Source organism: Erythrolamprus reginae, chromosome 4, assembly GCF_031021105.1.
Source record: "Erythrolamprus reginae isolate rEryReg1 chromosome 4, rEryReg1.hap1, whole genome shotgun sequence".
Lineage (NCBI taxonomy): Eukaryota > Metazoa > Chordata > Lepidosauria > Squamata > Dipsadidae > Erythrolamprus > Erythrolamprus reginae.
Genome location: NC_091953.1, coordinates 112,072,537 through 112,099,973, shown reverse-complemented (window position 1 = coordinate 112,099,973; position 27,437 = coordinate 112,072,537). Strand labels below are relative to the sequence as shown.

The window sequence follows — 27,437 nt, the reverse complement described above, 5'->3', positions numbered from 1 at the left end:
AAGCTTTCTAGACCCAGGATTGTTAGTCTATTTTCGTAGGGTATTCTGTTTCGAGTGGACGAGTGAAGGGCTCTTCTGGTGAAATATCTTTGGACGTTTTCAAGGGTGTTGATGTCCAAGATGTGGTATGGGTTCCAAACAGATGAGCTGTATTCAAGGATGGGTCTGGCAAAAGTTTTGTAGGCTCTTGTGAGTAGTGTGAGATTGCCAGAGCAGAAGCTACGTAGAATCAGGTTAACAACTCTAGAAGCCTTTTGGGCGATATTGTTGCAGTGGGCTTTAGCACTTAGGTCATTTGATATTATGCAACAAAGAGGCAGCAATCATTTGTATTAGTTATGCCTCTGATGTTTCAAACATGCACTATTATTTACAAGCTAACATAGCAGGGCTGTGGCAATATAAAAATTGCCAAATATTAAATTGCAAGGTAAGTGAAAACTTCTGAAATTGGAGATTCTTCAGGTCATTGAAGCTTCTTGGATGAGAAGCAAAATGCTTTCAAAGAAAAAAACCAAGTCCAATTAATTGCCTTTTGGAAAAAGCACATTTAATGTTCTTGAGTACATTACAGTCTATTTAAGATTTCATATGGATCACGTAGGATACTGCAACTTATTTACTGTAACAAATAGTAAAACAGTGGTGTTGCATAGGTAAAATAGGTAAAAGAGGGTTTGTATTTACTAAATAGTTTTATTTTTCCAAAAACCCTAGTGAACTTTATGGTACAGTCTTCTTCTTAAAGGCTTCCTGTATTAATCTCTACATCTTAAAAATAGGAAGTTGATAATGTTATTAATGTTTCCTGAGACTAGTGGTTCTTGCTTGGTTGCAGAACACATGGAAATAAACCGACAAAGAGAATCAAAATTTAAAATTTTAAAGAAAAGTTATGGTCAATTTTTAATGTGATGCTGTATAATCTTGAGTGAACATATTTTATCTTAATCCTAATTTCCAGGAAAATAGTGAAACACAGATAATTTCCCTCTATAAATAGGAAACTAGATATCTAGGACAATGCTATATGAAATAGCTTTAACAGTACAGTATTACCTCGTCTTACGAACTTAATTGGTTCTGGAAGTAGGTTCATAAGGCGAAAAGTTCGTAAGACAAAACATTGTTTCCCATAGGAAACAATGTAAAAGCGATTACTGTAATCCGTGCAAAAAGGGAAAAAAATCGCAAAATGGCCGGTCGGACGTCTTCGTGACGTCAAAGGTCCGCCCATGGAATTCCCTATTGGGATTCACCACCTCCTTTCCAGCCTCCAGATCGGCCGAAAACGCCACCGCTGATTGCAAAAACGGTGCTCCACCGAGTGGCGGCGCCCAGCTGTAACCTTCTGAAACAGCCAGGCACTTCTCGGCGGTCTCCGTAACCCGAACCTGAACTTCCGGGTTTGGCATTCGGGAGAACGCCGAGAAGCCCCCCGGCAGTTTTAAAAGGTGACAGCCGGGCGGCGGCGCCCAGCGGGGCGCCATTTTGCAATCTGCGGTGGGTTCGTAAGCCAAAAAAAGTTCGTAAGAAGAGGCAAAAAATTTCCGAACCCCAGGGTCGTATCACAAGGGGTTCGTATCATGAGGGGTTCGTATCACAATGTACCACTGTATATATATATTTGATATATTTTCCTTTTTCCTGGCTCCTGTTTTTGTCTGCTAGCCATTGAATCTTGTCAGGATATGGTGGCTACTCATAGAGTAGAGTAGAGTAGAGTAGAGGAGAGTAGAGTAGAACAGAACAGAACAGAACAAGAACAGAATAGAATTCTTTATTGGCCAAGTGTGATTGGACATACAAGGAATTTGTCATTGGTACTCTTCCTACCAATAAGTGTTATAGATTTTTCCACTTTTCCACTTCTCCATTTTAATTTGTTGCGCCAATTTATAATAATTATGTATATTTTTGGTTTTCCTACCTAAGTATAGGATTTGACTTTTCTCTGCATTGAATTTCATTTTATTAGATAGGGCCCAGTGTTCAAATCTGTCAAGATCCATCTGGATCTTGAGCCTGTCCTCTAGGGTGTTAGCTATTCCTGCCAGCTTAGAGCCAGTTGTGAATCCATCTGGTGGTGAAACTGTCCATCCCTTTTTTTTTTCTTTTTTTGGTAGCTTGCAAAGAAATAGGTTGTGGTCTACTTTGTTAAATGCTTTGCTGAAGTATATTATGTCCACAGTAATTCGCTGGTTTACTAATTTAGTTACTGTGCTGAAGAATGAAATGAGATTGGTTTGGCATGATTTGTTCTTAACCAATCCATGTTGGCTATGGGTTTTTACTTGACTTGTTTCTAAGTGTTGGCAGATCTGTTTTCTTTTTAAAATTGTCTTTTCCAGTATTTTCTCAGTTATTGATGTTAGGCAGATTCATCTGTAGTTTCCTGGGTCTTCTTTTCTTTCTTTCTTTCTTTCTTTCTTTCTTTCTTTCTTTCTTTCTTTTCCCTTTTTTTAAAGATGGGGATCACATCAGGTCTTTTCCAGTTATCAGGTAGTTCCCCTGTGTTCCAGAATTTTATTTTTTTTAAAAAAAAAGATGTGATGCAGTGGTTCTCAGATGATATATACCAGCTTCTTTAGGACTCTGGGATGTAATCCATCTGGTCCTGGTGATTTGTATTTGTCAAGTTCAGATAGGTGATCTCTCACATTCATTCATTCATTCATTCATTCATTCATTCATTCATTCATTCATTCATTCATTGAACTGTTGTTTCCAATCTGGTTTTTGCAGTTGTATTTCTGGTTAGTTGGCTGCTGTTTCTTTTTGCATGAAGAATATGTTTGAAAGAATAAGCAGTTCGGCTTTCTCTGTGCTGCCTGTTACTTCTTTGCTGTCTTCTTTCTTTAGTGGGCCAACTGTTTCCTTGATTTTTTTTTCTTGTTATTTATGTGTTTGGAAGAAACTTTTTTATTATCTTTGTTTTTCGTTGCAAGTCTTTGTTCATTCTGGGCCTTTGCTTTCCTGACATTTTCTTTACAGATTCGGGCTATCTGCTGATATTCTGCATTAGTGATATGTCCTTCTTTCCATTTTTTTTGTATTTGTCCTTTATTCATTCAATTTGTCAGTGAAGTCTTTGTGCAGCCATGCTGGTTTCTTCTTGGATTTTTTTCTTTCTTTCTCATAGGTATTGTGCTGTTCTGGGCTTATATAATCGTGTTTTTTTTCAGAGTTACCCAAGCTTCTTGAGTTGCTTTTCCCTTTGGGACTTTCATCCAAGGAATCGTTCTCAAGTTTTCTCTGTGTTTATCAAAATCAGCTCTTTTAAAATCTAAGGATTTGTGTCGTTGTGTTCAATTGTTTGTGTTTGCGTTATGTTGAATTGGTCACTCTCACCCAATGTTCCTGCAGTTTCAAATCCTTCTGCCATTCTTCTTTGTAAGGATTAAGTCCAGTATGACTGTCCCTCTAGTTCTCCCTCTACCTTTTGGACAACAAAGTTGTCAGCAAGGTTGGTTTTGAACTGGACATTGGTTTTTACCTGATATGTCAATTCTCATGCAGATCGACGGGGGAATTCAGGATGGGTCACCACTAGTCTTCTAGCTCTAGTGTATTGAATAACTGAAGACACGCCTCCCTGGTCACAGTCTCCAGTTGGCCATGAGGTTGAAGGGAGTAGAACTGCACTCATACTTAATATAACTCTTGAACCGTAACAACTACAGCAAAACAAAAACCCAACTGCCACCACCACCCGGCTAGCCACCAGACCACAAACTGGGTGGGATTGGACTCCCCCGTTGATCCGCATGAGAACAGTTTATCAGGTAAGAACCAGTCCATTCTCCATGCTCTGATTGATGGGGGAGTCCAGGGTGGGACATACCAAAGCAGTCTGGCAGTCTTAAGGGCATGAAATGGTCTGGTCCTGGACCTCTGTCTCCACCAAAACCTATTGGAGGACCTTCCTGCCAAAGGCAGCCTCCAATGAGGCAAAAACATCGGGGCAATAGAGCCGGATAAAAGGAGACAGGGATGACCAGGTTGCCATCTGACAGATCTCTGCCACAGATGCCTGGGAGACCCAGGCCGCAACAGTGGCTGCACTCCTAGTTGAGTGGGCTGTGATGTCCCTAGGCATAGAAGGCAACTGAAGTTCATAGGCCTTGGTGTTACAGGCCTCAGCCACCGCCCCACCGTGAAAGGGGTCACCTTATGACCCAGAACAGACAGCAAGAAAAACACAAACAAGGCTCCGACTTCTGGAAAGAAGAGGTCCTAGCAATGTAGATATTGGGCTGGAGCTCTGGAGGAGACAACCACATATTCTACATAACAAAGATTTACCTCCTTCAGACAGAGCTATATTAGGAATTCTCAACTACTGTAACGCTCTCTACATGGGGCTACCTTTGAAAAGTGTTCGGAAACTTCAGATCGTGCAGAATGCAGCTGTGAGAGCAATCATGGGCTTCCCTAAATATGCCCATGTTACACCAACACTCCGCAGTCTGCATTGGTTGCCGATCCGTTTCCGGTCACAATTCAAAGTTGGTTATGACCTATAAAGCCCTTCATGGCACCGGGCCAGATTATCTCAGGGACCGCCTTCTGCCGCACAAATCCCAGTGACCAGTTAGATCCCACAGAGTGGGCCTTCTCCAGGTCCCGTCAACTAAACAATATCGGTTGGTGGGGCCCAGGGGAAGAGCCTTCTCTGTGGCGGCCCCGGCCCTCTGGAACCAACTCCCCCCAGAGATTAAAATAGCCCCCACCCTCCTTGCCTTTCGTAAGTTCCTCAAAACCCACCTCTGCCATCAACTAAGATAATCTTTCCCCCTAGGCTTCTACAATTTATGCATGGTATGTTTGTATGTATGATTGGGTTTTATAACAAGGGTTTTTAGCTGTTGTAGTATTGGATTTTTACATTCTGTTTTTGTCACTGTTGTTAGCCGCCCCGAGTCCACGGAGAGGGGCGGCATACAAATCCAATAAATAAATAAATTCCCCAAAGCCTTTTCATTCCACCATCATCCAGCAAGGGCCAGCCAAACCTGAACTCAAAAATACAGCCTATAGAGTTGCCACTGCATGGGCCCTGAGAGTCTGACTACCAATCAGAGTGCATTTCTTATACAGGAACAGGAAACTCTGAGGTACGGCCCAAAAAGGGTTATAAAAACTCAGGGACTCTCAGCAACTTTCTTTTCTCTTTACCAACATCAGGAAGCACGTGATCCACCTTTTCTGTTCAGGACCTCATGCCATGTGCTCCTGTGTCCACAAATTAAACCTTCCTTCCAAGCAACTTCCATGAATCCAGTGTCTTTTTCCCCACTTGGAATGTGTTCTGTCTGGGTCACTCCAGAAGCCAATACCAACCCAAAAAGAGAAGCCAGACACACTGGTAAAAGGCAACGGCAGTTTATATAATTCAAGGAAAACACAGGTAACAGAAAATTTCCTTACAAACAGGAAAAACGCTGGAACTTCAAATATATACACGAAGGGAATAGTCCATGAAGCAATACCAGATTCTTGCTGCCAAGATGAGGCTGTAGATAGCAAACAGACGCCTCCCACGAGTCTTCCAGACTGCGAGGCCACAAGCCAAGATCACAGACGCTGAGAATCAAAACAGGTCACCGCAACTCCAATTGATAACACTCCACATGGCTTCAAGGCCTTGCCTGCCTTTTAAACCCTGCTGATGAGGACCACACCCAAACCCAGCTGTTTCTAATTCAATGGTGAAAATATTTCTTTAACTGCTCCTTTCGTTGGTCTGAACGTCTCTGTCTCATGTCAATGACAGCTTGTGCGTCATCACCTAATGACTCCAAGCTACTGGTTGGGGAGAGCCCCCCCCCCCCCCCCCGGGGCTCTCATGCTGTTCTCCATCCCATTCCTGACTCTCCTCTCCCCCGTCCGACTGTTCAGCCCCCTCCTCTGCGCTGTCATCCTCCTCCGGGCATGGAGCCAGCAGAGACACAGCTGGTCCCTGAGCAGCCTCAGGCTGAATCACAACAGAATGGAACTCAGAAGGATAATCCTTACAACAGTTTTTTTATAGTGCGCCATTTTTTTTATCAAGGACTCAAGGTGGCAAACATACCTAACATTCCTTCTTCCTATCTATTTTTCCCACAACTCTGTGAGTGGGTTGAGCTGAGACCGTGTGAATGGCTTTTTTGACTAAGGCAGGATTAGAACTCATAGTTTCTTGGTTTCTAGCCTAATACTTTAATCACTAGATCTATCTGACTATACCTTTCGTTTTTGGCAAATAGTTCTATTGCAGTCAATGAACTCAATCTGTATAGTCTGGAGGACAGAAGGAAAAGGGGGGACACGATGGAAACATTTAAGTATGTTGAAGGGTTAAATAGGGTTCAGGAGGGAAGTGTTTTTAATAGGAAAGTGAACACAAGAACAAGGGGACACAATCTGAAGTTAGTTGGGGGAAAGATCAAAGGCAACATGAGAAAATATTATTTTACTGAAAGAGTAGTAGATCCTTGGAACAAACTTCCAGCAGACGTGGTTGGTAAATCCACAGTAACTGAATTTAAACATGCCTGGGATAAACATATATCCATTGTAAGATAAAATACAGGAAATAGTATAAGGGCAGACTAGATGGACCATGAGGTCTTTTTCTGCCATCAGTCTTCTATGTTTCTATGTTTCTATTGCAATCAATTTTGGAAATAGAAGAAATGATTAATTATTATAAGGGAAATGCAAAGAAATGTTTTACTGTATTATTTCCATAAATTTATAGGACCCTTACAACTGACAGAATATTCTCTTAATTTCAAATGTGCCCTGCTGCTTATAAAAAGAAAAACAAAATAAAGCAACATAATTTGCACCAAAAAAAAGTGCTATTTTAACACAGTGGTGAGAGTACACCAAAAGGCCCAGGCACTTCATATGAAATCCTCAAAAATCATTACTCTTAGGTGTCCAACATAATTAAAATTTCTTCCCCCAGTATCATTACGGAGCATATGAATCTATCAGGCATCGCCCACCCTTCATTTTCAATTCACCTCTCCCCTAAGCACAGCTCCCAACCCACCACGTCTACCTGACAAGTGACAGCCCAATCTGATTAAATGCTTGCAAAGGAGGGGACTTGCAGGCCTCCATGACAGGCCAAAAGTGATCACCATGGAGATACATAATTACAGCTGTCAACGCATCTACTGTCCTGCTGGCATCAATTTGATTGCTCCCAGCAATAATGATAGACAAAGCTTAGCATGCACTCTCTTGCACCCAATCACTTTATCTATTTTGTGATCCATTTAGCTGACATGCAACATTCACACAAGCAAGTAACAGCAGTAAGCAGAACATTTAAGGCATTTTAATTGTTTTTTTCTTTCTCTGGATGGCTCATAAGTGCAAATGTTATTACATAAAACTCCTGCTGCAGCATTAATTGAAGAAAGATTTGGTGGGACAAAGACCATAGGAGGTAGAGTTTGTCCATTATCACTTGTACTTTCAACAGGTCTCGTGTTCAGAATATTTGCAAATTGCAAAAACTTGCAAGGGCAAAATATTTGACAGGCTGTTAGCTATTACACCATGGTGTAAAACTTCAACCCACCCCCAGAGTAATTACTGGAAATTCTTCCTTAGTTCATTTGGTTTTCATTAAACCTGATTAAGACACATTCTGTAGTGTGTGTGTATGTGTCTGGTGTGTTTAAATCTTTCCTTTAATATCATTTAGAATTTACTAAACCTAGAAATATTAGACATATTTCTGCTTTTAAACACAGCTTGATTCTTAAAGCTCCCTCCCCTTCCGCCCAAAGGTTCAAACTTCTATAGGAATCATACAGGCAAAAATAATTTTAGAAATCAACTAAATCCCATATTCAGTTTTACCAAATTTAAAATTCAGGAGTATAACATTTCCCCCATGTAACTAATAATGGCAAATAATTGTGTTTACAGTAGTATCCCTCTTGTCATTTTACAAAGCCAACACCATTCCATGCTTATGCATCCAATATTTTGGCTACCTTGAAGAATAGAAATGTACTTGCCTTTTGTGTAACAACCATTTAAAAAGAACTAAAAAAAACCCACTTTGTACAGTATAATAAAGCACTTTTCACTATGTATAGAAAATTGCCTTTCGTCTTTCCAAAAGCTTCAAATCCAAAGAAATAGAAGCATTCCATTATAAAAACCAGAATTATGTCATGGCTAGTCCAACGTCTTAAAGAATAACTATGTAGAATGGTTGAGTTTATTTAGATGTGTACATCCCAAGATATATGGTGTTTGGGGGTTTCGTTGTGTTTGTTTTGGGTAGAGTACAATTCATTTCTAATTACCACTAATTAATATAACTAACTACATTCTTCCTTGGTTTATATAAATAGGTTAGGACAACTAGCCTTAAGAAGTCCTGAACTCTGCAAAACACTACAAAAATCTATGAATTCTTCATGCTTTGAAAATAAGAAATAAAATATCAGAATGACTTACATTTGGGACATGCAGGGGCTCTTCGTATTGAGACAATCTGCCAACAGAGGGCAGACCAAAAGATTTGTAAGGGTCCTGAAATAAAATTCAAAACACAGAGTGGTATTAACTTTGTAAGACAAAGCACAGGAAGCAAGGTTAAGCCACTGGGAAACTAAGCATTTCCTCCACTTTAAATATGGACCAACTATATTTTGTTCTCAAAGTGACTTATTTTAGTAGGGTTATGAAACTGCTTCTTCCATTCAAGTCATGGAAGATTTGTTAAAGCTAAAAACTTCCTGCTGTGCCTTTATTAAAGCAAGGGCAACCTTTCTAAAAGAAAGCACAATACCAGAGGGCAAGCTAAGAGCACACGTTCACCACATTCTCGTGCAAGCGGGCGCGCAAACACACACACACGCAGGGTATTACTTCATATACAAGTACTTCTGGAACTGTATACAAGACTCAAGTTTTCAGGATCGTACCCTGTATAAATTAATAACAGTTATATTTAGGGTATGCATCCCAGTATAAATGCAATTTGCACTGTGTGATCCAAACATGTGGATAAAATTTGAATGTATTATTGTATTCAAATTTTCAGTCATATAAGTTGTATCTGAACAGAAGAAAAGAGTAAATGGGGGGGAAAACATAAAACAACATGTTTTATCCAATATAAAGAGAACTGAACAAATTATTCTAACAGTGACTTTAAAATAGAAAACAACTTCCTCAACTTTTGCTTTCAAATCCCAATGGCACAGTTTATAAAAGTTAACTTAGTGAAGTTACTTAGTGAAAAGTGAAGTTAGTTGGGGGAAAGATCAAAAGCAACATGAGAAAATATTATTTTACTGAAAGAGTAGTAGATCCTTGGAACAAACTTCCAGCAGACGTGGTAGATAAATCCACAGTAACTGAATTTAAACATGCCTGGGATAAACATATATCCATTGTAAGATAAAATACAGAAAATAGTATAAGGGCAGACTAGATGGACCATGAGGTCTTTTTCTGCCGTCAGACTTCTATGTTTCTAACTTGATGAATTCCAAATAAAAAGGAATGTTCTAAAAATGTTATTATTGGTTATAATATTTAGCATATAGACTATTATAGATATATAGTCTGTAATATCTACTGGATATGTACAGCAACCACATTTTCTTTTTTAGACCATTTTTTACGTTGCCTTTGCTTTCATAAATAAGCAAAGTTGTACAAAATGTTGAAACGCCATTATAATATTTTCCCCTAATATATTCTTCTCTAGATCGCAGAGAATTTTATAAAATGAATGGAAAAGAAAAACTTTATTCCTGCACACGGAATGGAACATGATAAAGAGAAATGCTAGCTTCTCCCAGTTATTTTTTACCTCTGCGTATACTCGACATTCAATTGCCCAGCCGTTGATGGGGATATCAGCCTGCTTGTGCCTGAGAGGGTATCCCTTAGCAACACGGATCATTTCTTGGACCAGATCCAAACCAGTAATGCATTCCGTGATGGGATGTTCAACCTGCAAGGTTAAGAACTGTCAGTCAGGACCAACACAACTAAACTTTCGAATATCTCAACCTGGTAATGAAAAATTGGTTGGAGAGTGAAAATGTTAATTTGCAATACAGAATATGGATGATCCTCTTTGTCACACGAAACTACATGTCTCTTATTTATTGCAGAAAATAGATTACAACAAAACTAAGCAAAGAATAATGGCTAAAATAGACTGGCTAGATGGAGGGACAGATAATAATGCATTTGTTTTGGGGAAGTGACTTTAAAAAAGAGAACAACTTTTAATCTACAAATACAAAAGCATTTTGGCTGGATCTCAAAAAGCTGGCTGGTAATCAACCCGTTCTGCTACACTTAACATGGCATGTACAGGAGCAGCCTACAATCTTCCATAGAATCAAACTAGCTAAGTCTTACCCACACGCCTGCTTTCACTAACCTGTCCTGACAAGCAACGAGATTAGCGTAATCTTACATCAATGCAGTGTAGCAGAAATGAACAGATGGATACTTCAGGATTGTTGGGGTGGTTTTTTTTTCCATACAGACTTATCTCTGTAGTGCTTAGCATGCATAATACCAGAGCTGGACCAGTAGAATCATTGCATGCTCTCAACAAATAGCTGCTAACAACTCAGGATGATGCTGTCAAGGGAATACCCTCGTTCCCAGTTAAAACCCAAAAAGGAGAGTGGTGCAAGAGTTGCTCTGACTAGTAAGACAGATTTATATATATTTGGAAATTTGATTTGAAATAATGATAAAATAAGTACATTTAAAGAGCTGGTTAGCATAACGAGGGAGGGAGAGAGGGAGGGAGGAATTTAATCATTTTGTTTTATTATAAAGTGCTATTACATCTGAAATACTGTGTTGTTGAAATACTGTGTCTTAAGAAACACTTATTTCACAAACATTTCTCCATTAAGAGTTGTCATACTTCATGTATTTGTGACACAAAAAAGGTCACTGAACAAATGAAGTATTTGTTTGAAGTACATAATTGAAGGATAACATTTTGTCGGATGTAATATCTCCATAATGGTCTTTGCCAAAAAACGGAGTAAAATTAACAGATGGCACTTATAATTAGCTCTCTGTGCATTTAAAATTTTACACCACCATATTTTAAGATAACTTAGCTGTTTTAGTGACATCACTGAAATAAGCAGCATTCTAAATATTATACTAAAATGAAGGTTTATTATATGATTAAGATGCTTCCTTTAGGACTCGGTGTCAAATACTTGATACTTTCCAGGTATATCAATCTTATTAAGACCCTTGATGAAATCCCAAGACATTCTTCATCTACACTGAAGTTCTCCCCTTACAAATATATAAATTATCAACACACTTGTGGGAAACATACAGTGTTTATTTTCTCAGGAAATCTGACATTTAAAAAAACTTTTCTTAGATATATATAACTTCTGAAACTTTTTTCCAATACAGTGTTCCCTCGATTTTCACGGGTTCGAACTTTGTGAAACGTCTATACCACGGTTTTTCAAAAATATTAATTAAAAAATACTTCACGGTTTTTCCCCCTATACCACGGTTTTTCCTGCCCGATGACATCATATGTCATTGCCAAACTTTTGTCTGCCTTTAAAAAACATTTTTTTAAAATAAACTTTAATAAATAAACATGATGAGTAATAATCTACATGGTTGCTAAGGGAATGGGGAATTGTAATTTAGGGGTTTAAAGTGTTAAGGGAAGGTTAGGGATACTGTTCATAGCCAAAAATGGTGTATTTACCTCCGCATCTCTAAAACTGTGTCATTTTATTGTATTTTTTCAAATTAAATTTTCTTTCAAAATATGAATTATCGTAATCTCACCATATTTACCATAAGGTAGTGTTTCATTTTTATTTTTTTTTGGTCAAGCGAGGTACAAACTCATTCTGATAGCAAAATATTTATGCAGCTTTAATATTTATCAACATTTATATAATTAGTTTAATCACTTTCTCTAAAAATATGACTGACTGTTCCATCAATATGGTTTCTTTGTAAAAGCAGTAATAAAAGGGTGGGTGAGCAAAGTACATGCAAAAACAATTGGATATTTCAACAATAAATGGTATGAATGTGCTGTTTGGTTTTTTAAATAATGATAGGGTTTTATATGTTTTTTAATATTAGATTTGTTCCACTACTATATTGGTTTTATTACTGTTGTGAGCCGCCCCGAGTCTTCGGAGAGGGGCGGCATACCTAAATAATAATAATAATAATAATAATAATAATAATAATAATAATAATAATAATATCATATCATTTGATTGAAACAACAGCTAATTGTCTTTTTATTCTATGTTTACTTTTGTACTGAGAACAGCACACACACACTGTCATTGTTAAAATAACTAAATTTATTAACTTTTGCATTTTTATTTTTCTATTTCCAGCAGACATTTTCCATCAGGTTATACCAGCACATTGGAAACCATCATTAACTCTTCCAAGAGCTAACTCCACCAGATTCTGTCTTCTTCCCAGCTGTCATGAAACAGCTAATCTCCCAGGGTACAGTAAAGAGAGAAATAAGAATTAAAGCCCCACTATTAGGTCAGGAAAAAGATTAGCAATTTTCTCTTCCTCTATTCTTTCTAGCTAGTCTTCATAGCAATCAAACAATGACTAGTTTTAAAACCGTGCTTATCACCTTTTACACACTGTACTAAGTTATGTCTCACATGAGGGGGGGGAAATCTGGTTTAATTCTACTGCAAATATTTAGTTTAATCTGTCTCAAAATTCTCTATACTTGAATAAGACCATGAAAGTGAAATGCTAACTGTAAAGGGATATGCTGAATCTGACTGAAGTTAATGTAATTTAATATATCTATTAAATTAAAGCCTATGCCAACACCAAAATCAATGCCTTTGTCACTAGAATTTCTTCTTAAGGTACATTCATGTTGAGAAAGTATTTATGAAACCTTTTTGCAATTCGCTTTGTAGCCTTGTTCAATAGAAAAGACATTTCCTTATACCTTTGTCAGAATCTTTCCTCCTCTAAGGGAAATCCTGTCCTTTGTAATGTTTGGGTGGAAGGGTGTAACTGTTACACACCAAATCATCAACATCCACTCTTCTCCAAGTATTGCTTGAAAGTACCCATTTCAAACCAAGATTGTCTCAAAGCTGATCCAGTTTCAGCAGTATTAAATCATGTAACGTTGTCCCAAAGAGAATCAGAGCTACATAATTATCTTAGGAAGAAAAAGATCACAATTCAAATAAAACATTCACCAGAGAGAGAGAAATTTGCCGAAACAAACTCTTTCTTAAATGCTTGGAGCAGTGTTCCCTCTAATTTTTATTTGGGGTGGGCGGAAAAGTATAGTGTCTGAGCGGCAGTCCTTTTGGGACTGGGCGGCACAGAAATATTAAATAAACAAACAAACAAACAAACAAACAAACAAATAAATAAAAAACCTACCCTGTTTTGCCTCAGAGAATTTCAAAATAAAATACTGTACTGTGTGTCTATTAACAGTGAGCTCATAATAGGGCAACACTATCAATATCAAAATGCCACTTAAATAGTTGAGCTAGTTTCAAACTGGATTTTGATTTTCTTCCTCTCTTCCTTACTCCCATTCTTTTTCTTTCTCTTTTCCTTCCTCTCTTTTTTCTATCTGTTTCTCTCTCTTCCTCTCTTCCTCTCTCTCTCCTTCCCTCTCACTCTTTCCCTCTCGGCTTCTGGGCAGGTTTGGAAAACTCTGAGTTGATGATGATTTTTAAGTGAGCGATTGCTCACTGCTCAGCTTAGAGGGAACTATGGCTTGGAGGTTTGTCTGCCAAAAATGCTTCATCTAAAGATATAAGCCCATCACAGTATTCAGGTGCTGAGATGATCATATTTGTTAAAAGCTTGTATATCAAATGTCAGCCCCTTTGGGGCACATCTCCCCCTGCCTATGTAGTTTTCTATGTATGATATGACTGTATGTATGTTTTTTATATATTGGGGTTTCTTGTTTTTTAGACTTTTTAAATGTATTATTGTTATTTTAGATTCTAACTATTAGATTTGTCATTATATATTGTTTTTATCATTGCTGTAAGCCGCCCCGGGTCTACGGAGAGGGGCGGCATACAAATCTAATAAATAATAATAATAATAATAATAATAATATAACAACAACAACAACATTAGGTCAAGAAACAGGCACCACTTTATTGATATAGGCCACAACAACAAACTCTTTCTTGTTTTTTAGACTTTTTAAATGTATTATTGTTATTTTAGATTCTAACTATTAGATTTGTCATTATATATTGTTTTTATCATTGCTGTAAGCCGCCCAGAGTCTATGGAGAGGGGCGGCATACAAATCTAATTAATAATAATAATAATAATAATAATAATAATAATAATAATAATAATAATAATAATAATAATATAATAACAACAATAACAACATTAGGTCAAGAAACAGGCACCACTTTATTGATATAGGCCATAACAACAAACTCTTTAAAGCCTGACAGAAAATCAAGATGGAACAATCTGAGTTTCTTTCCCACATCTTCCCATTTTCCTGTTGAAGTTTTCCCAACAGTTATCGCTTTTTTTTTTTCATGTCCATTTCTGTAATCCTGTACATCAGGCCTGTCAAACTGGTGGCCCGCAGCCCGCATCCCTCAAGCCCCCACCCCAGCTCCACAAAGGCAAAAAAATATTGTGATACGACATGATCCAAACTGTAACGCGATGGAGTTTGACATCCCTGCTCTACATCAACAGAAGACGAAACTGCTTGTGGCATCTTGAACATGTGTCCCCCTATAAAGACCTTGTACTTACATTTTTTTCTCTTTTTTCCCCTCTCATTCCAAATGGTTTACCATCTTTCAGTTCGATAAAATCCAAATTTCCTTAGTGATCTATTTCCAGAACTAAGCAGGCTTAATCATGGCCTGAATTCTCACATTTCTGGTCAGTCTTAGGGAAATTTATTTATTTATTAGATCTGTATGCCGCTCCTCTCCGTAGACTCGTAATGTAGGTAATTGTTACCTTTATGAATCATATTTTTCAAACTGTTAAAAAAAGTATCTGAATAATTTCTTGATGTTTGTGTAAATCTTTGTTTTCAACAGGTAATTCTTCTTTAAAAGAAACTTCTGAGTAGAATTGTTAGTAAGAAGCCAAAATCAAGGGTGTCGTAAACACGTTCAGAGAATATTTAGATTAGATATTAGATTTGTGCCATTATAATATTGTTCTTATCATTGTTGTGAGCCGCCCCGAGTCTTCGGAGAGGGGCGGCATACAAATCTAATAAATTGAATTGAATTGAATTTCTAGCTAAAGAGTCAGTACAGAAGATCATTTTTCATTTACACATTTTCATATGTAGATCAAATGAGAATTTGGCATTATGCTGCCAGTATAAATACATGGATCAAATCATTCTGAAAATGTGTGTGTACGTGGTTAAATGGCAGTGAGACATGGACCACTGCTTATTGGAAGATCGGACACTGGAATGGCAACAGCTTCCGAATCCACGGAGAGGGGCGGCATACAAATCCAATCAATCAATCAATCAATCAATCACCTCCTTCTGCCGCATGAATCCCAGTGACCGGTTAGGTCCCACAGAGTTGGCCTTCTCCAGGTCCCGTCGACTAAACAATGTTGTTTGGCGAGACCCAGGAGAAGAGTCTTCTCTGTGGCGGCCCCGACCCTCTGGAACCAGCTCCCCCCGGAGATTAGAACTGCTCCCACCCTCCTCGCCTTTCATAAAGTTCTTAAGACCCATCTCTGCTGTCAGGCATGGGGGAACTGAGACATCTTCCCCGGGCCTATGCAGTTTATACATGGTATGTTTGTGCGTATGTTTGCTTTTAATAATGGGGTTTTTAGTGTTTTTTAAATTATTAGATTTGTTCGTACATTGTTTTTGTTATTGTTGTGAGCCGCCCCGAGTCTACGGAGAGGGGTGGCATACAAATCTAATTAATAATAATAATAATAATAATAATAATAATAATTAATAGCAATAGTGCTTACTGTATCTATTGCTTCAGAGTTCATTAGAGCCCACTCTAAGGAGTTTATAGAGTCAGCATATTGCCCCTAATAATCTAAGTCAGTGATGGCGAACCTATGGCATGGGTGCCACAGGTGGCACGTGAAGCCATACCTGCTGGCACACGAGCTGTTGCCCTAGCTCAATTCCAATGTGCATTTATGTGCTGGCCAGCTGATTTTTGGTTCACACAGAGGCTCTGGGAGGGCATTTTTGGCTTCCAGAGAGGCTCCGGGGGCATGGGGGAGGGCATTTGTACTCTCCCCCTGTGCTAGGGAAGCCTTTGGAGCCTGGGGAGGGTGAAAAACGGGCCTAGTGGGCCCACCAGAAGTTGAGAAACAGGCCATTTCTGGCCCACAGAAGGCCTCGGGGGGGGGGGGAGCAGGGAAAGCTGTTTCCGCCCTCCCCAGACAATGGGTGTTGGCACTCGTGCATGCACGATGGAATGCATGCACGCTATTTCGGCACCCGAGGAAAAAAAGGTTTGCCATCACTGATCTAGGACCTCATTTTACCGACCTTAGAAGGATGGAAGCCTGAGGCAACTTTGAGCCTGATGAGATTTGAACTGCCAAATGACAGGCAGCCAGCAGGCAGCAGAAGTAACTTGCAATAATGCATTCTAATTACTGCGCCTCCGATGCTCTCTAATACCAGTTTTTACATTGTAATATTGTCGTTTTCTCTGCAATAGGCATGCTTACCATATCATATGTACCATATGTTATCTGATGTTTTCTATCATCAGCATAGCACTGCAATAGTACCTCCCAGTACGGAAAAAATAGGTGATCAGTTCAATGAATTACAAAGGTCGCTCAGAAAGCAATGCACCACATTTTTTTCTCTCAGCCTACAGTAATGGTACAAAGGCAAAACTTTAGATATACATTATTTGAATTGTCAGGAGTGCGTGTGTAAATATTGCATTTCTTCAGAGAGATAGCGTAGCTGCAGCAGTGTTTCAAAATGGCGTCTCTAAGTGATGTATGTTACAAGCAGCATGTCATCACTGAATTTCTCACTGCGGAGAAAGAAACTGTTGGGAACATTCACAAACGTTTGTGTACAGTTTATGGGGAATCTGCAGTTGACAGAAGCACAGGTAGTGGCTGGGCACAGAGAGTGAGGCCATTAGAAGACAGTGCACAGTGCAGAAATGGCTTCGTGACCAGAACAAGGAGTGGTACCGACAGGTCATACACACCCTTGTGTCTCGCTGGTGAAGGCCACAGAATGAGATGGAGATTATGTGGAAAAATAGGGCATGTAGAAGAAACATCATTATTTCTTGTGTGTAAGATTCATTGTGTTCGATAAATGTTGAAGAAAAGAAATGTGGTGCATTAGTTTCTGGGCGACTCTCGTACATTAAAAAGAAAGAAAGAAACACAACATAATTTTTTGTCGTAAGTTGAACTTGCTCCTAAATAAATAATTTTTTTTAAAAAAATTATTACTAGTTTTAAAAGAGGGTCCCTGCACAGGAGATTAAAAGGGAAAGTCCTCTAATGTTCCCTAATATGTCCCCATTGTGTTGGAAGTGTAAAAAAGAAATAGGTTCATATTATCATCAATGGTGGAGTTGTAGCAAAGCTAAGATATATTGGAAAATGATAGAAAGAATAATAAAAGAAATAGTAATGCAAGAGATAGAAAAAACTCCGGAATTTTACTTATTAGGTATAGCTAAACAGAAATATAAGAAATATATTTTACATCTAGTCATTCATATAACGACAGCAGCCAGGATAGTATATGCGCAAAATTGGAAGGGGGAAGATATTCCCAAAGAGGAAGAGGTTATTAAGAAAATATTAGACTGCGCTGAAATGGATATGATGACAAGACGGTTAAATAACCAAGAAGAATCTGAATTTTATGTGATTTGGAATAAAGTGTATATATGGATAGAGAAAAAGAAGAAGTAAAAATGAATATTAGGTGTGCACAATAGTAATACGGTTAGGATTTAATCTTTGCGTTTGTATTTTGCCTATATACGAAGTTTATTTTTCTTTTATACTAAGGTTACACAAAATTTCTTCTTTTCATCTAAAGTAATAGGTTGACTTAAGATATTAACAATGTACAGTATTCCCTCGATTTCCGCGGGTTCGAACTTTGCGGAAAGTCTATACCACGGTTTTTCAAAAATATTAATTAAAAAATACTTTGCGGGTTTTTTCCCTATACCACGGTTTTTCCCACCCGATGATGTCATATGTCATCACCAAACTTTTGTCTGCCTTTAATAAATATTTTTTTAAATAAACTTTAATAAATAAACATGGTGAGTAATAATCTGAATGGTTGCTAAGGGAATGGAAAATTGCAATTTAGGGGTTTAAAGTGTTAAGGGAAGGCTTGTGATACTTTTCATAGCCAAAAATAGTGTATTTACTTCCGCATCTCTACTTCGCGGAAATTCGACTTTCGCGGGCGGTCTCGGAACGCATCCCCCGCGAAAAGCGAGGGAACACTGTATTCTTTTTCTGTATTGCAATTTGACTTCTAGAATAAGAGGGGTATTTGCAACCCCAATTTTATGTTAAGTGTGTGTTTGTATGTTTGTCAATTTTAAGAAAATCAATAAAGTTTATCACACACAAAAAAGGAGAGTCCTCTATAATGCAGCCACTAATAATATAGTTAAGGCAGTATGGGGGGTTGGTGGAGGGAGAAGCCAAACAGCAAACTTAGATACTAATGGGAGGAAGAGAAAACCCCATTCAAAGTGACTGTCAGCAAAAAACACATCTGCAATGTTATAATTGTAGAGTTAAATGCTGGGGGAAGGGGGTCATTGGGATTTTAAATTTTGATTCTTTGTGAAGGAAAACAAAAAGAGCAACTAGATATAGGTTTGCTAACTGACATCAACCTTGAAGGCTGGAGAAAAGTGACAAATCAACTGGGGTAACTGGTGATGAGGCCAGTAAGATTGCTACTCACCAACTTCAAACTGAAACACTAATTAGAGGCAGTATGCAACCAAGACAGAAAAATTAGAGAAATGTACTTGACAAACATTCTAATTAAAGGTTAGTATATTTCTGATAAAAGTTGGAAAGAACAAATCTTCTCAAATTGTCTAAACAACATTTAAATAATCTTTCTTTCCAACTATAGTGGTTTCTCCATCTGGAAAGGCTTTTGCTTCCATTGTTCGTCAGTGATCACAATAAAATAGTGAAAAAGACACTGAGCTCAAAATAGCAAATAAAACAACAAACCCTTGCCATTGTAAAAGGAATACCAGTAAGCATCAAACTGTTCATCTTTCCAACACTCTTCTATTCTCAATGCAAGCAAAAATATTATAAAATTCAATAACGATCTGCAGTAAACCATTGCTTACAGGTGTTCTGTCGGGCCCTCTGGTAGAATCCTCCCAAAAATTCACAGGTACAAATTTCAGACACACACACACATTTGAAAATTCAAAACAATGTTCTTTATAAAGAAAAGTCACTTAAACTAAGCCCTCTTTTGGTATAGCAAAGAGCACTGATCTCCAAACAAACTGGTAATTTGTACAAGTCCCTTATCAGTTCTGTGATACTTAGCTTGCAGCTGTGAGGCAATTCACAGTCCTTCTTTCACAAAGTGAAACACACTTTGCTCTGGTTTAGTTTCAAAGCGGGGGAAAATCAGCACACAAAAAGTCAAAGTCAGTAAAGCAGTCACGAAACACAAGGATCAGATAATCCTCCACCATGGCCAAACCCACAGGCTGCTATTTATAGCAGCCTCACTAATTACCACAGCCCCACCCAACCACAGGTGGCCTCATTTTCTTTGATAATAATCTCTCAGTTGTTGTTGCCTATGCATCGCTCTCCGCATGCGTGGCTGTATCATTAACTCTTGTTCTGAATCCAAGGTGGAGCTAGATAATTGATCTCCTTCTGAGCTGTCTACAACACTCTCCTCCTCCGTCACTCATGTCTTCTTGGTCAGAGGAGCCTTCATCGGCAGATTGCACGGGGGGGACAGGCCTGCAGCATGTGGATGTCTCCCCCACATCCACAGTCCTTGGGGCAGGAGCTGAGCCACAGCTAACCACAACAACAGGGAGTCCTCATTCTATAACTTTTGACTGGGGGACCATTTGTGTTAACTTAGTGCTGAACAAATGGTGATTACAACTGATCCTTTGCATTATGGCTATCCCGGCACCTCCATAGTCACAATCTGGGTGCTTGGCAATTGGCTTCCAATTACAGCTAGTTGCAATGCCCCATGATCACATAATTGTCATTTGTGACCTTCCCTGCTGGCTTCCTCAAAAAGTTAATGGGGAAGCTGGTAGGGAAATTTGCAAATCTCTGGAGTAAGTGTCCCCCATTCATGACCTCTCCTCCAGTCCCTCTGAGCTTGTGCTACACCAGCCACTCACACATCTTACAATTTCCTGCCACAATACTCATTTACTTTGATTGTGGAAAGTCGGAAGGAAAGTGCCTTGCCTAAATCACCATGGAATTCAGTTAACAATGGGAATTGGAACTCCGGGGATTGCCTTTATAACCTCATTGCATAACAATGAAAATTTCAGTCCCGATTGTTTCCCAAGTTAAAAACTATCTGTACTTTTCCAACTGACTGTGAATGTATACTTAATAGAAACAGAGCTGTTAGAACAACCCCTGCACTAGCAAAGCAAGAAAGAAGGAAGTTAACAAACATAAGCATTATCACCGCGCATTCATGTAGCACACCGTTCAGAACAGGGGTGGGTTCTAGTTTACTACCCGCATTGCGCGGGTGCAAAAATATCAGATTTTTTTTTTAAAGCCAAAAACAAGATCTTGGCTTCTGCGCATGCACAGAAAAAACCCCCTGAAAAACATTCTCCAAAGCACCTGAGGGTAGAACAAGAAGCAATGGGTGGAAACTAAACAAGGAGAGAAGTCACTTAGAACTAAGGAGTAATTTCCCGACAGTCAAAACAGTTGATCAGTGGAACAGCTTCCCTCCAGAAGTTGTGAATGCCCCAACCCTGGAAGTTTTTAAGCAGATGTTGGATAACCATCTATCTGAAGTAGTGTAGGGTTTCCTGCCTACGCAGGGGGTTAGACTAGAAGACCTCCAAGGTCCCTCCCAACTCTGTTGCTGTTGTTGTTGTTGTTGTTGTTATTTCCCCCCAAAAAAAATCCATTTAAAAAAAATTGTAGTGCCCACGGACTGGCACCAACTGATCCACTTCCGTGATGTCATCGTGACATCACCAGCGGTTTGTTACCGGTTCGGGAAAACCAGTCCAAACCCACCTCTGGTTCAAAACATTTAATTGAGGAGCAGGGGCTCCAAGTAAAAGCAATTTTTAAAAAGATTTCTGACAATAAGAATAGAGGTCTATCAGCATAACTGCATATTTATATGTCTCAACTTAATGCAACAAGGTATTTAGGACATGATTCTAAAGTCATGGTAACCTCCTTCCAAGGTTATTGGCAGAACAGAATCTACTTTATAGTGTTTCAATAAGTATGAGAGAGAACATATGTTTGCCATAAAAATCCATGTGGACTGAAACAGAGCTACCTAAACCAGCCATTACTTTTCTCCACTCCCAAGATTTAAAAATTAATTAAAAATATTATTTTTGAACAGATATCTATCATAAATATATATTTAGAAGAGGAAATCTAACTCGGACAAAGTATTTTCTTAATGGTTGGGTTTTTTGCACCACATCTGAAGTACAGTAATGCATATTTTTTTAGCATTATAAAATCATTTCTAACCCCACCTGAATCGTTAACACATTCCTCTCTCCTCCCAGCTTTTCTGTTCCACGTACCTGCAGTCTGGTATTCATTTCCAAAAAATAGAAATTTTTTTTTGAATCCACAAGGAATTCCACTGTTCCTGCTGAGGAGTATTTTACAGCTCTGGCAAGAGCTACAGCCTGTTCTCCCATAGCTTTACGAGTTCCAGAATCCAAGAAAGTGCTATGTATACAAAGAAGGGGGAGTAAAATTAAATTCTGTAAAAAAAATAAATTCAACCATTTTATGCCTTTTACAAACTGAAATATAAAAGGAAAAAGGTAAAATAATAATTATGCTTGCTTAACATACATTCGCAATTCCCGGACTCCCGGACCACAACCTGTTTGGAACCTGCCTGCGCATGCACAAAGCTTTCATCAGGTGAACTGTGGCTGTCTTGTGCTTGTGTGCAAAGCTCTATTTGTGTCAGGGAAGGCGCATGCTCCTGCTGCTCACACAAATGGAGCGGCACATGTCTTTGCATGTCCGTCTGCCACTCACAGGGAACTATTCCTTCTCCCCGCCCTTTACTAGGCCACCAAGTCAGAAAGGTTGGGGACCGTTGCTATAGACCAGTGGTGGAGAACCTATGGCACGGGTGCTAAAGGTGGCACGTGAAGTCCTATCTGCTGGCACGTGAGCCGTTGCCCTAGCTCAGCTCCAACATGTGAGCCGCTCCGAGTCTCCGGAGAGGGGCGGCATACAAATCTAATAAATAAACAAACAAACAAACAAACAAACAAACAAATAAATAAATAAATAAATAATCATTATTATTATTATAATTATAATAATAATAATAATAATAGCATGCATGTGTGTGCCGACCAGCTGATTTTTGGCTCACACAGAGGCTCTGGGAGGCATTTTTGGCTTCCAGAGAGCTTCCGGGGGGATGGGGAAGTGTTTTTACCCTCCCCCGGCTCCGGGAAAACCTTTGGAGCCTGGGGAGGGTGAAACATGAGCCTATGTGGCCCCCCAGAAATTGGGAAACAGGCTGTGCTTCCGGTGGCCGGGGGAAGCTGTCTTCACCCTCCCCAGGCATTGAATTATGGGTGTGGGCACTTGCGCATGCACGATAGTGCATGAGCACACGCTTTCGGCACCCGAGGGAAAAAAGGTTTGCCACCACTGCTATAGACTATTTGATAGCTACATGGTATATATATTCTCCCAAGAGACAATTGTTTCTGTCACACTAGCAGCCATATTTTTTTTCTTTTTACAGAAAGTGACACGGCTTGCTCATTTTAAAAACTACAGGCAGAATTCTGGGAGAGGCTGGAAATAAGGCCAACAAAATCACGAGATTAGTTATAGAATTCTTTCCAGCAGCCTCTGATTAAAGTTTGATGTTTCCAAGGTGGACTAGTCCAGGAAAATTGAAGTAAAGAAATGGTTGAAATAAAGAACCGAATCTATTCTATTTTATCCTATATTCACATACCCGTATGCTAAACAATCAAAATGTGGCTTTATTTGAAATTATTTTAACTCTTTGTCTTTTGATCTTTTAATTGCTAGAAAGGCTGCACGCTGTGTACAAGTTATGCCTGTTACATGCCAGGCTTAGTAATAGGATTGATTATTTAAATAATATTTAATCCTTTAAAGTGCAAACACTATTACTGCACCAGATAGACAAATCAGTGAAACGTTCTTTCACTACTTTTACTAAATCACTACAATAAATGTAGAAGAACATTTTCATTTCAGATTTTTCTCTGAAACATTCTTTAACTGTGTTTTTAATTCACTAGTACTATTGTTTTTAATATTGTTTTCACTAGTACAATTGTTTTTCACTAGTAGTATTGTACTATTGTCTCACATAAAATGTTGCACAAAACAGGCAGTTATAATTTACATTCTAAGAATTTAAAAAATAGTACTAGTGAATTAAAAGCACAATAGTACTAGTGAAAAACAATAGTACTACTGAAAACAATATTAAAAACAATAGTACAGTACTAGTGAATTAAAAACACAATTATATTTATGACTAAGTATATAAAAGTATGCAATATGTCTAGTTTGCAAAGTTTTATGTAAACTACTCAAGACCCATCTATACCGCCAGGCATGGGGGAGTTGAGACACCTTTCCCCCAGGCTCTTTATATTTTATGTTTGGTATGTATGTGTTGTTTGGTTTTTAAATATGATAGGGTTTTATATGATTCTTCTTTAATATTAGATTTGTTTCACTATAATATTGTTTTTATTGTTGTTGTGAGCCGCCCCGAGTCTTCGGAGAGGGGCGACATACAAATCTAATATATTATTATTATTATTATTATTATTATTATTATTATTATTATTATGTCAGTACAACACAGCAAACGAGATCACTATGCTGGATTTCGTATTTCATCACCAGTCGGGCGCTTCCCAAGCACCTGGGACTGCGTGATGTAGCAGCGAATTATGTTTGCCGATCCCAGTAAAGCGGCCTTTAGCAATTGACAGATGGAGATTTTGTCAATTCTGATGGTTTTCAAATGTCCGCTGAGATCCTTTGGTACTGCGCCCAGCGTGCCAAGTACCACTGGGACCACTTTCACTGGCTTATGCCAGAGTCGTTGTAGCTCGATTTTTAGATCTTTGTATTTCACTAATTTCTCTAACTGCTTCTCCTCAATTCTGCTGTCTCCTGGGATTGCAATGTCGATGATCCATACTTTCTTTTTCTCCACGATCGCAATGTCTGGTGTGTTATGCTTCAGAATTCGGTCAGTCTGAAGTCGGAAGTCCCACAGTAGTTTTGCTTGCTCATTTTCGACCAAGTTCCAGTTGTTGGTTTTTTTGTTGTTGTTGTTGTTGTTGTTGTTATTATTTACAGTCTACTTGCTTTCTGTACTTACAAACGAGTAATGCATTATAGAATATTTCAGAGAAAAATCTCAACTGGAATCCCAAAGCTTTAAACTGAATTGCCATTTCAACTTTAGCCCACAACATGGTATCTGACATCCAATGACAGTAACAGCTTGCGTTTTAAATTATTGTCTCAACTTTACTCCAAAACTGAAAGTTTTAATTTTCTATTTTTCTTACTTTGATTCATCTGTTTACACAGCGTGGTTCCCCCTCGTTCCACCCTGAGCACAGCTGTTCTTCTGCCTTAGAGTACAGTTGTGAATCCCTCTTGGGATTCATTCTCAAGACTGCTCCCCAGCCTGCAAGTCTCCTCACTACAGGACACTAAATATATCATCTTCCAGAGGCCAAAGTCATATCAACTCAGAAAAATATATACCCCGTCAATGCCCTTTCATTGTGTTCTGATAGTACTTCAAAACACCCAAGGTTTTTGTTTACCTTTACAAATGTTTGCATTTATCTCCCAAACCATGTGCAAGACACATGAAGCGGATCAGATAAACAGGTTTTTTTTTCCCATTTTAAAAAATGTAATCTCATAATCTGCAGCTATTCTCACCTACCCCTGTTCAATGCAAGGACCAACAAGTATGTTACTATGTTTCTTATATTAGTGCGGTAAATCAAAGAAACATAATTATCTGAACAGCAAGAGAATCAAAGAATAAACTGTGCAACAGAAGGTATTTCCTGTGTTCAGAATGGTTTTAAAATCTGTGTTTATTGAGATTTCTATAAAGGAGCCAGGCAACATACAGGAATAAAGATAAATAAAGTCAGTGTGCCTGCTCATCAACTAAGAAAATAAAATACGCTAGGGAAGGAAGGGGGAAAAAAGAGAAGGGACATAACAGTTGGATAAATAAAAGGAGTATTATTTCAAAAGGATCTGCAACATTCAAGCACTCTTGTTTTCCTAAAACATCACTGCTGCGTATTCAACCTTTATCTCAAAAAAATACAACAAATCATATTTTAGCACAGCGGTCCCCAAGCTCTATGCCCTGGCATCCCAGCAGGGGGAGAGAGGAACCAACCCAATGCTCGCATAAGCCGCGCATGCACATTATACTGGCCAGCCACTCGCGTGGCCCAGTTCCAAAAAGATCACAGACTAGTAGAGGGCTGCAGTCCGGGGCTGGGAACCCATCTTGGTGAACAAGGTACATAAAGAGAATAGATTTATGACAAATCACCACTTCCTTCATTAGTATGTACAAGCCAACCTCCAGAAAAACTTTTATGAGCATACAAACAAGGGCAATTTTGTCATACATCAACAGTTCTCTGAATCATGACTTCTTTCCATTTTTGAAAGAATTGCTTCTGGGAGGAAGCAGTCTATAGCTTAGTGCAGTGTTTCCCAACCTTGGCAACTTGAAGATATCTGGATTTCAACTCCCAGAATTCCCCAGCCAGCTTTTGCTGGCTGGGGAATTCTGGGAGTTGAAGTCCAAATATCTTCAAGTTGCCAAGGTTGGGAAACACTGGCTTAATGGAAGATGGTCTGGACTGGGAGAGAATATAGTGTATGGGCTATGAAATGTATGGGAAAAAAAGAAATTTGCCTGGCTATTCAGTTTACCACCATGCCAAACTGCAAATCAATGGGGAGATTTAATAAGGCAAGTAAGATTTTATTCATCTCAGCAGTGCAGCCTTTAGGATCGTGATGGCGAACCTATGGCACCTGTGCCACAGGCGGAACCGTATCAGAGGGTACACAAAGTGTTGCTCTATGTCAACTCCAGCACACATGTGCGTGCTAGCTAGCTGATTTTATCCTTGGGGAAGGCCATTTGAACCTTAATCCCGCGGAGGCGATAGATAAAAGCCTTTAGTCATTTGTTCAAAACAAGATTTCTTTATTATAAAACAGAAAATAAAACATGTCTCGAGGGACAACATAACAAATACGTCTTACATGATGGTGGATAGAAAAAAGAAGAGAAGAGTCATGGGAAGAAGAAGGAAGTGATGTGAGATTTGGCAGGATATTACATCATAATAGGAGGATCTTAATAAGGCACACACACAGTTAACTCTTTAATTACTGAATGTCTCTGGGGCTGGCAATTATTCAGCGTGACAGTTTTGCCCTCTGGAGTCTTCAGGGAAGCTTCCTTCAAGCCCCAAAGTGCAAAAAATCCACCCAACAGGCAAAATGGAAGTTCGGAAAATGGACTTCTGGTTAGCCCATTGTGCTGTTTTTTGCACTCTGGGGCTTTACAAAGCTTCCCTGAAGGGTCCAGAGTGCGAAAAACAACACAACAGGCAAACAGGAAGTCTATTTTTCCAAGCTTCCGGTTCGGTCATTTTTTTCACCATCCCAGACTTCAGTGAGGCCTGTGCGCATGCGCAGAGGCAGTGTGGAGAGGTGCACGTGCATAGGGGGGTGGGAATGGGTGAGGGCACATGTGTGCGTGCTAGCACACACACACCCTTTTGGCATGCAAACCAAAAAAAGGTTTGCCATCACTGCTTTAGGAAATACAGCATCTATATAATATTGTGGAAAAATCATATAAGGATATATTCTATTTTCTGAAATTATCTGTTACTATTTACTGTTAAAAGTACTCTAGCATTTGAAAAACTAAAATATACTATTTGTATTCTCAAGGAATCAGAATCAATAAAGAAATTTCTCTCTCATCATTTTTTAAAGAAATGTTTTTAAATTATTAGATTTGTCATGAATTGTTTTATTGCTGTTGTGAGCCGCCCCGA

The 27,437-nt window shown here is 38.8% G+C and overlaps 1 protein-coding gene across 1 annotated transcript in view; it reads right to left on the bottom strand.

Moving 5' to 3' along the window:
- PCCA (propionyl-CoA carboxylase subunit alpha) overlaps positions 1 to 27,437 on the bottom strand; it is a 326,677-nt gene that overhangs the window by 182,054 nt on the left and 117,186 nt on the right. Inside the window, exons 12-14 of the mRNA XM_070751229.1 lie at positions 21,855 to 22,005; positions 9,842 to 9,985; positions 8,476 to 8,550 (exon numbers count right to left, since the gene is read on the bottom strand). Coding sequence (XP_070607330.1) covers positions 8,476 to 8,550; positions 9,842 to 9,985; positions 21,855 to 22,005 — 370 coding nt within the window. The remainder of the gene's footprint in view (positions 1 to 8,475; positions 8,551 to 9,841; positions 9,986 to 21,854; positions 22,006 to 27,437) is intronic.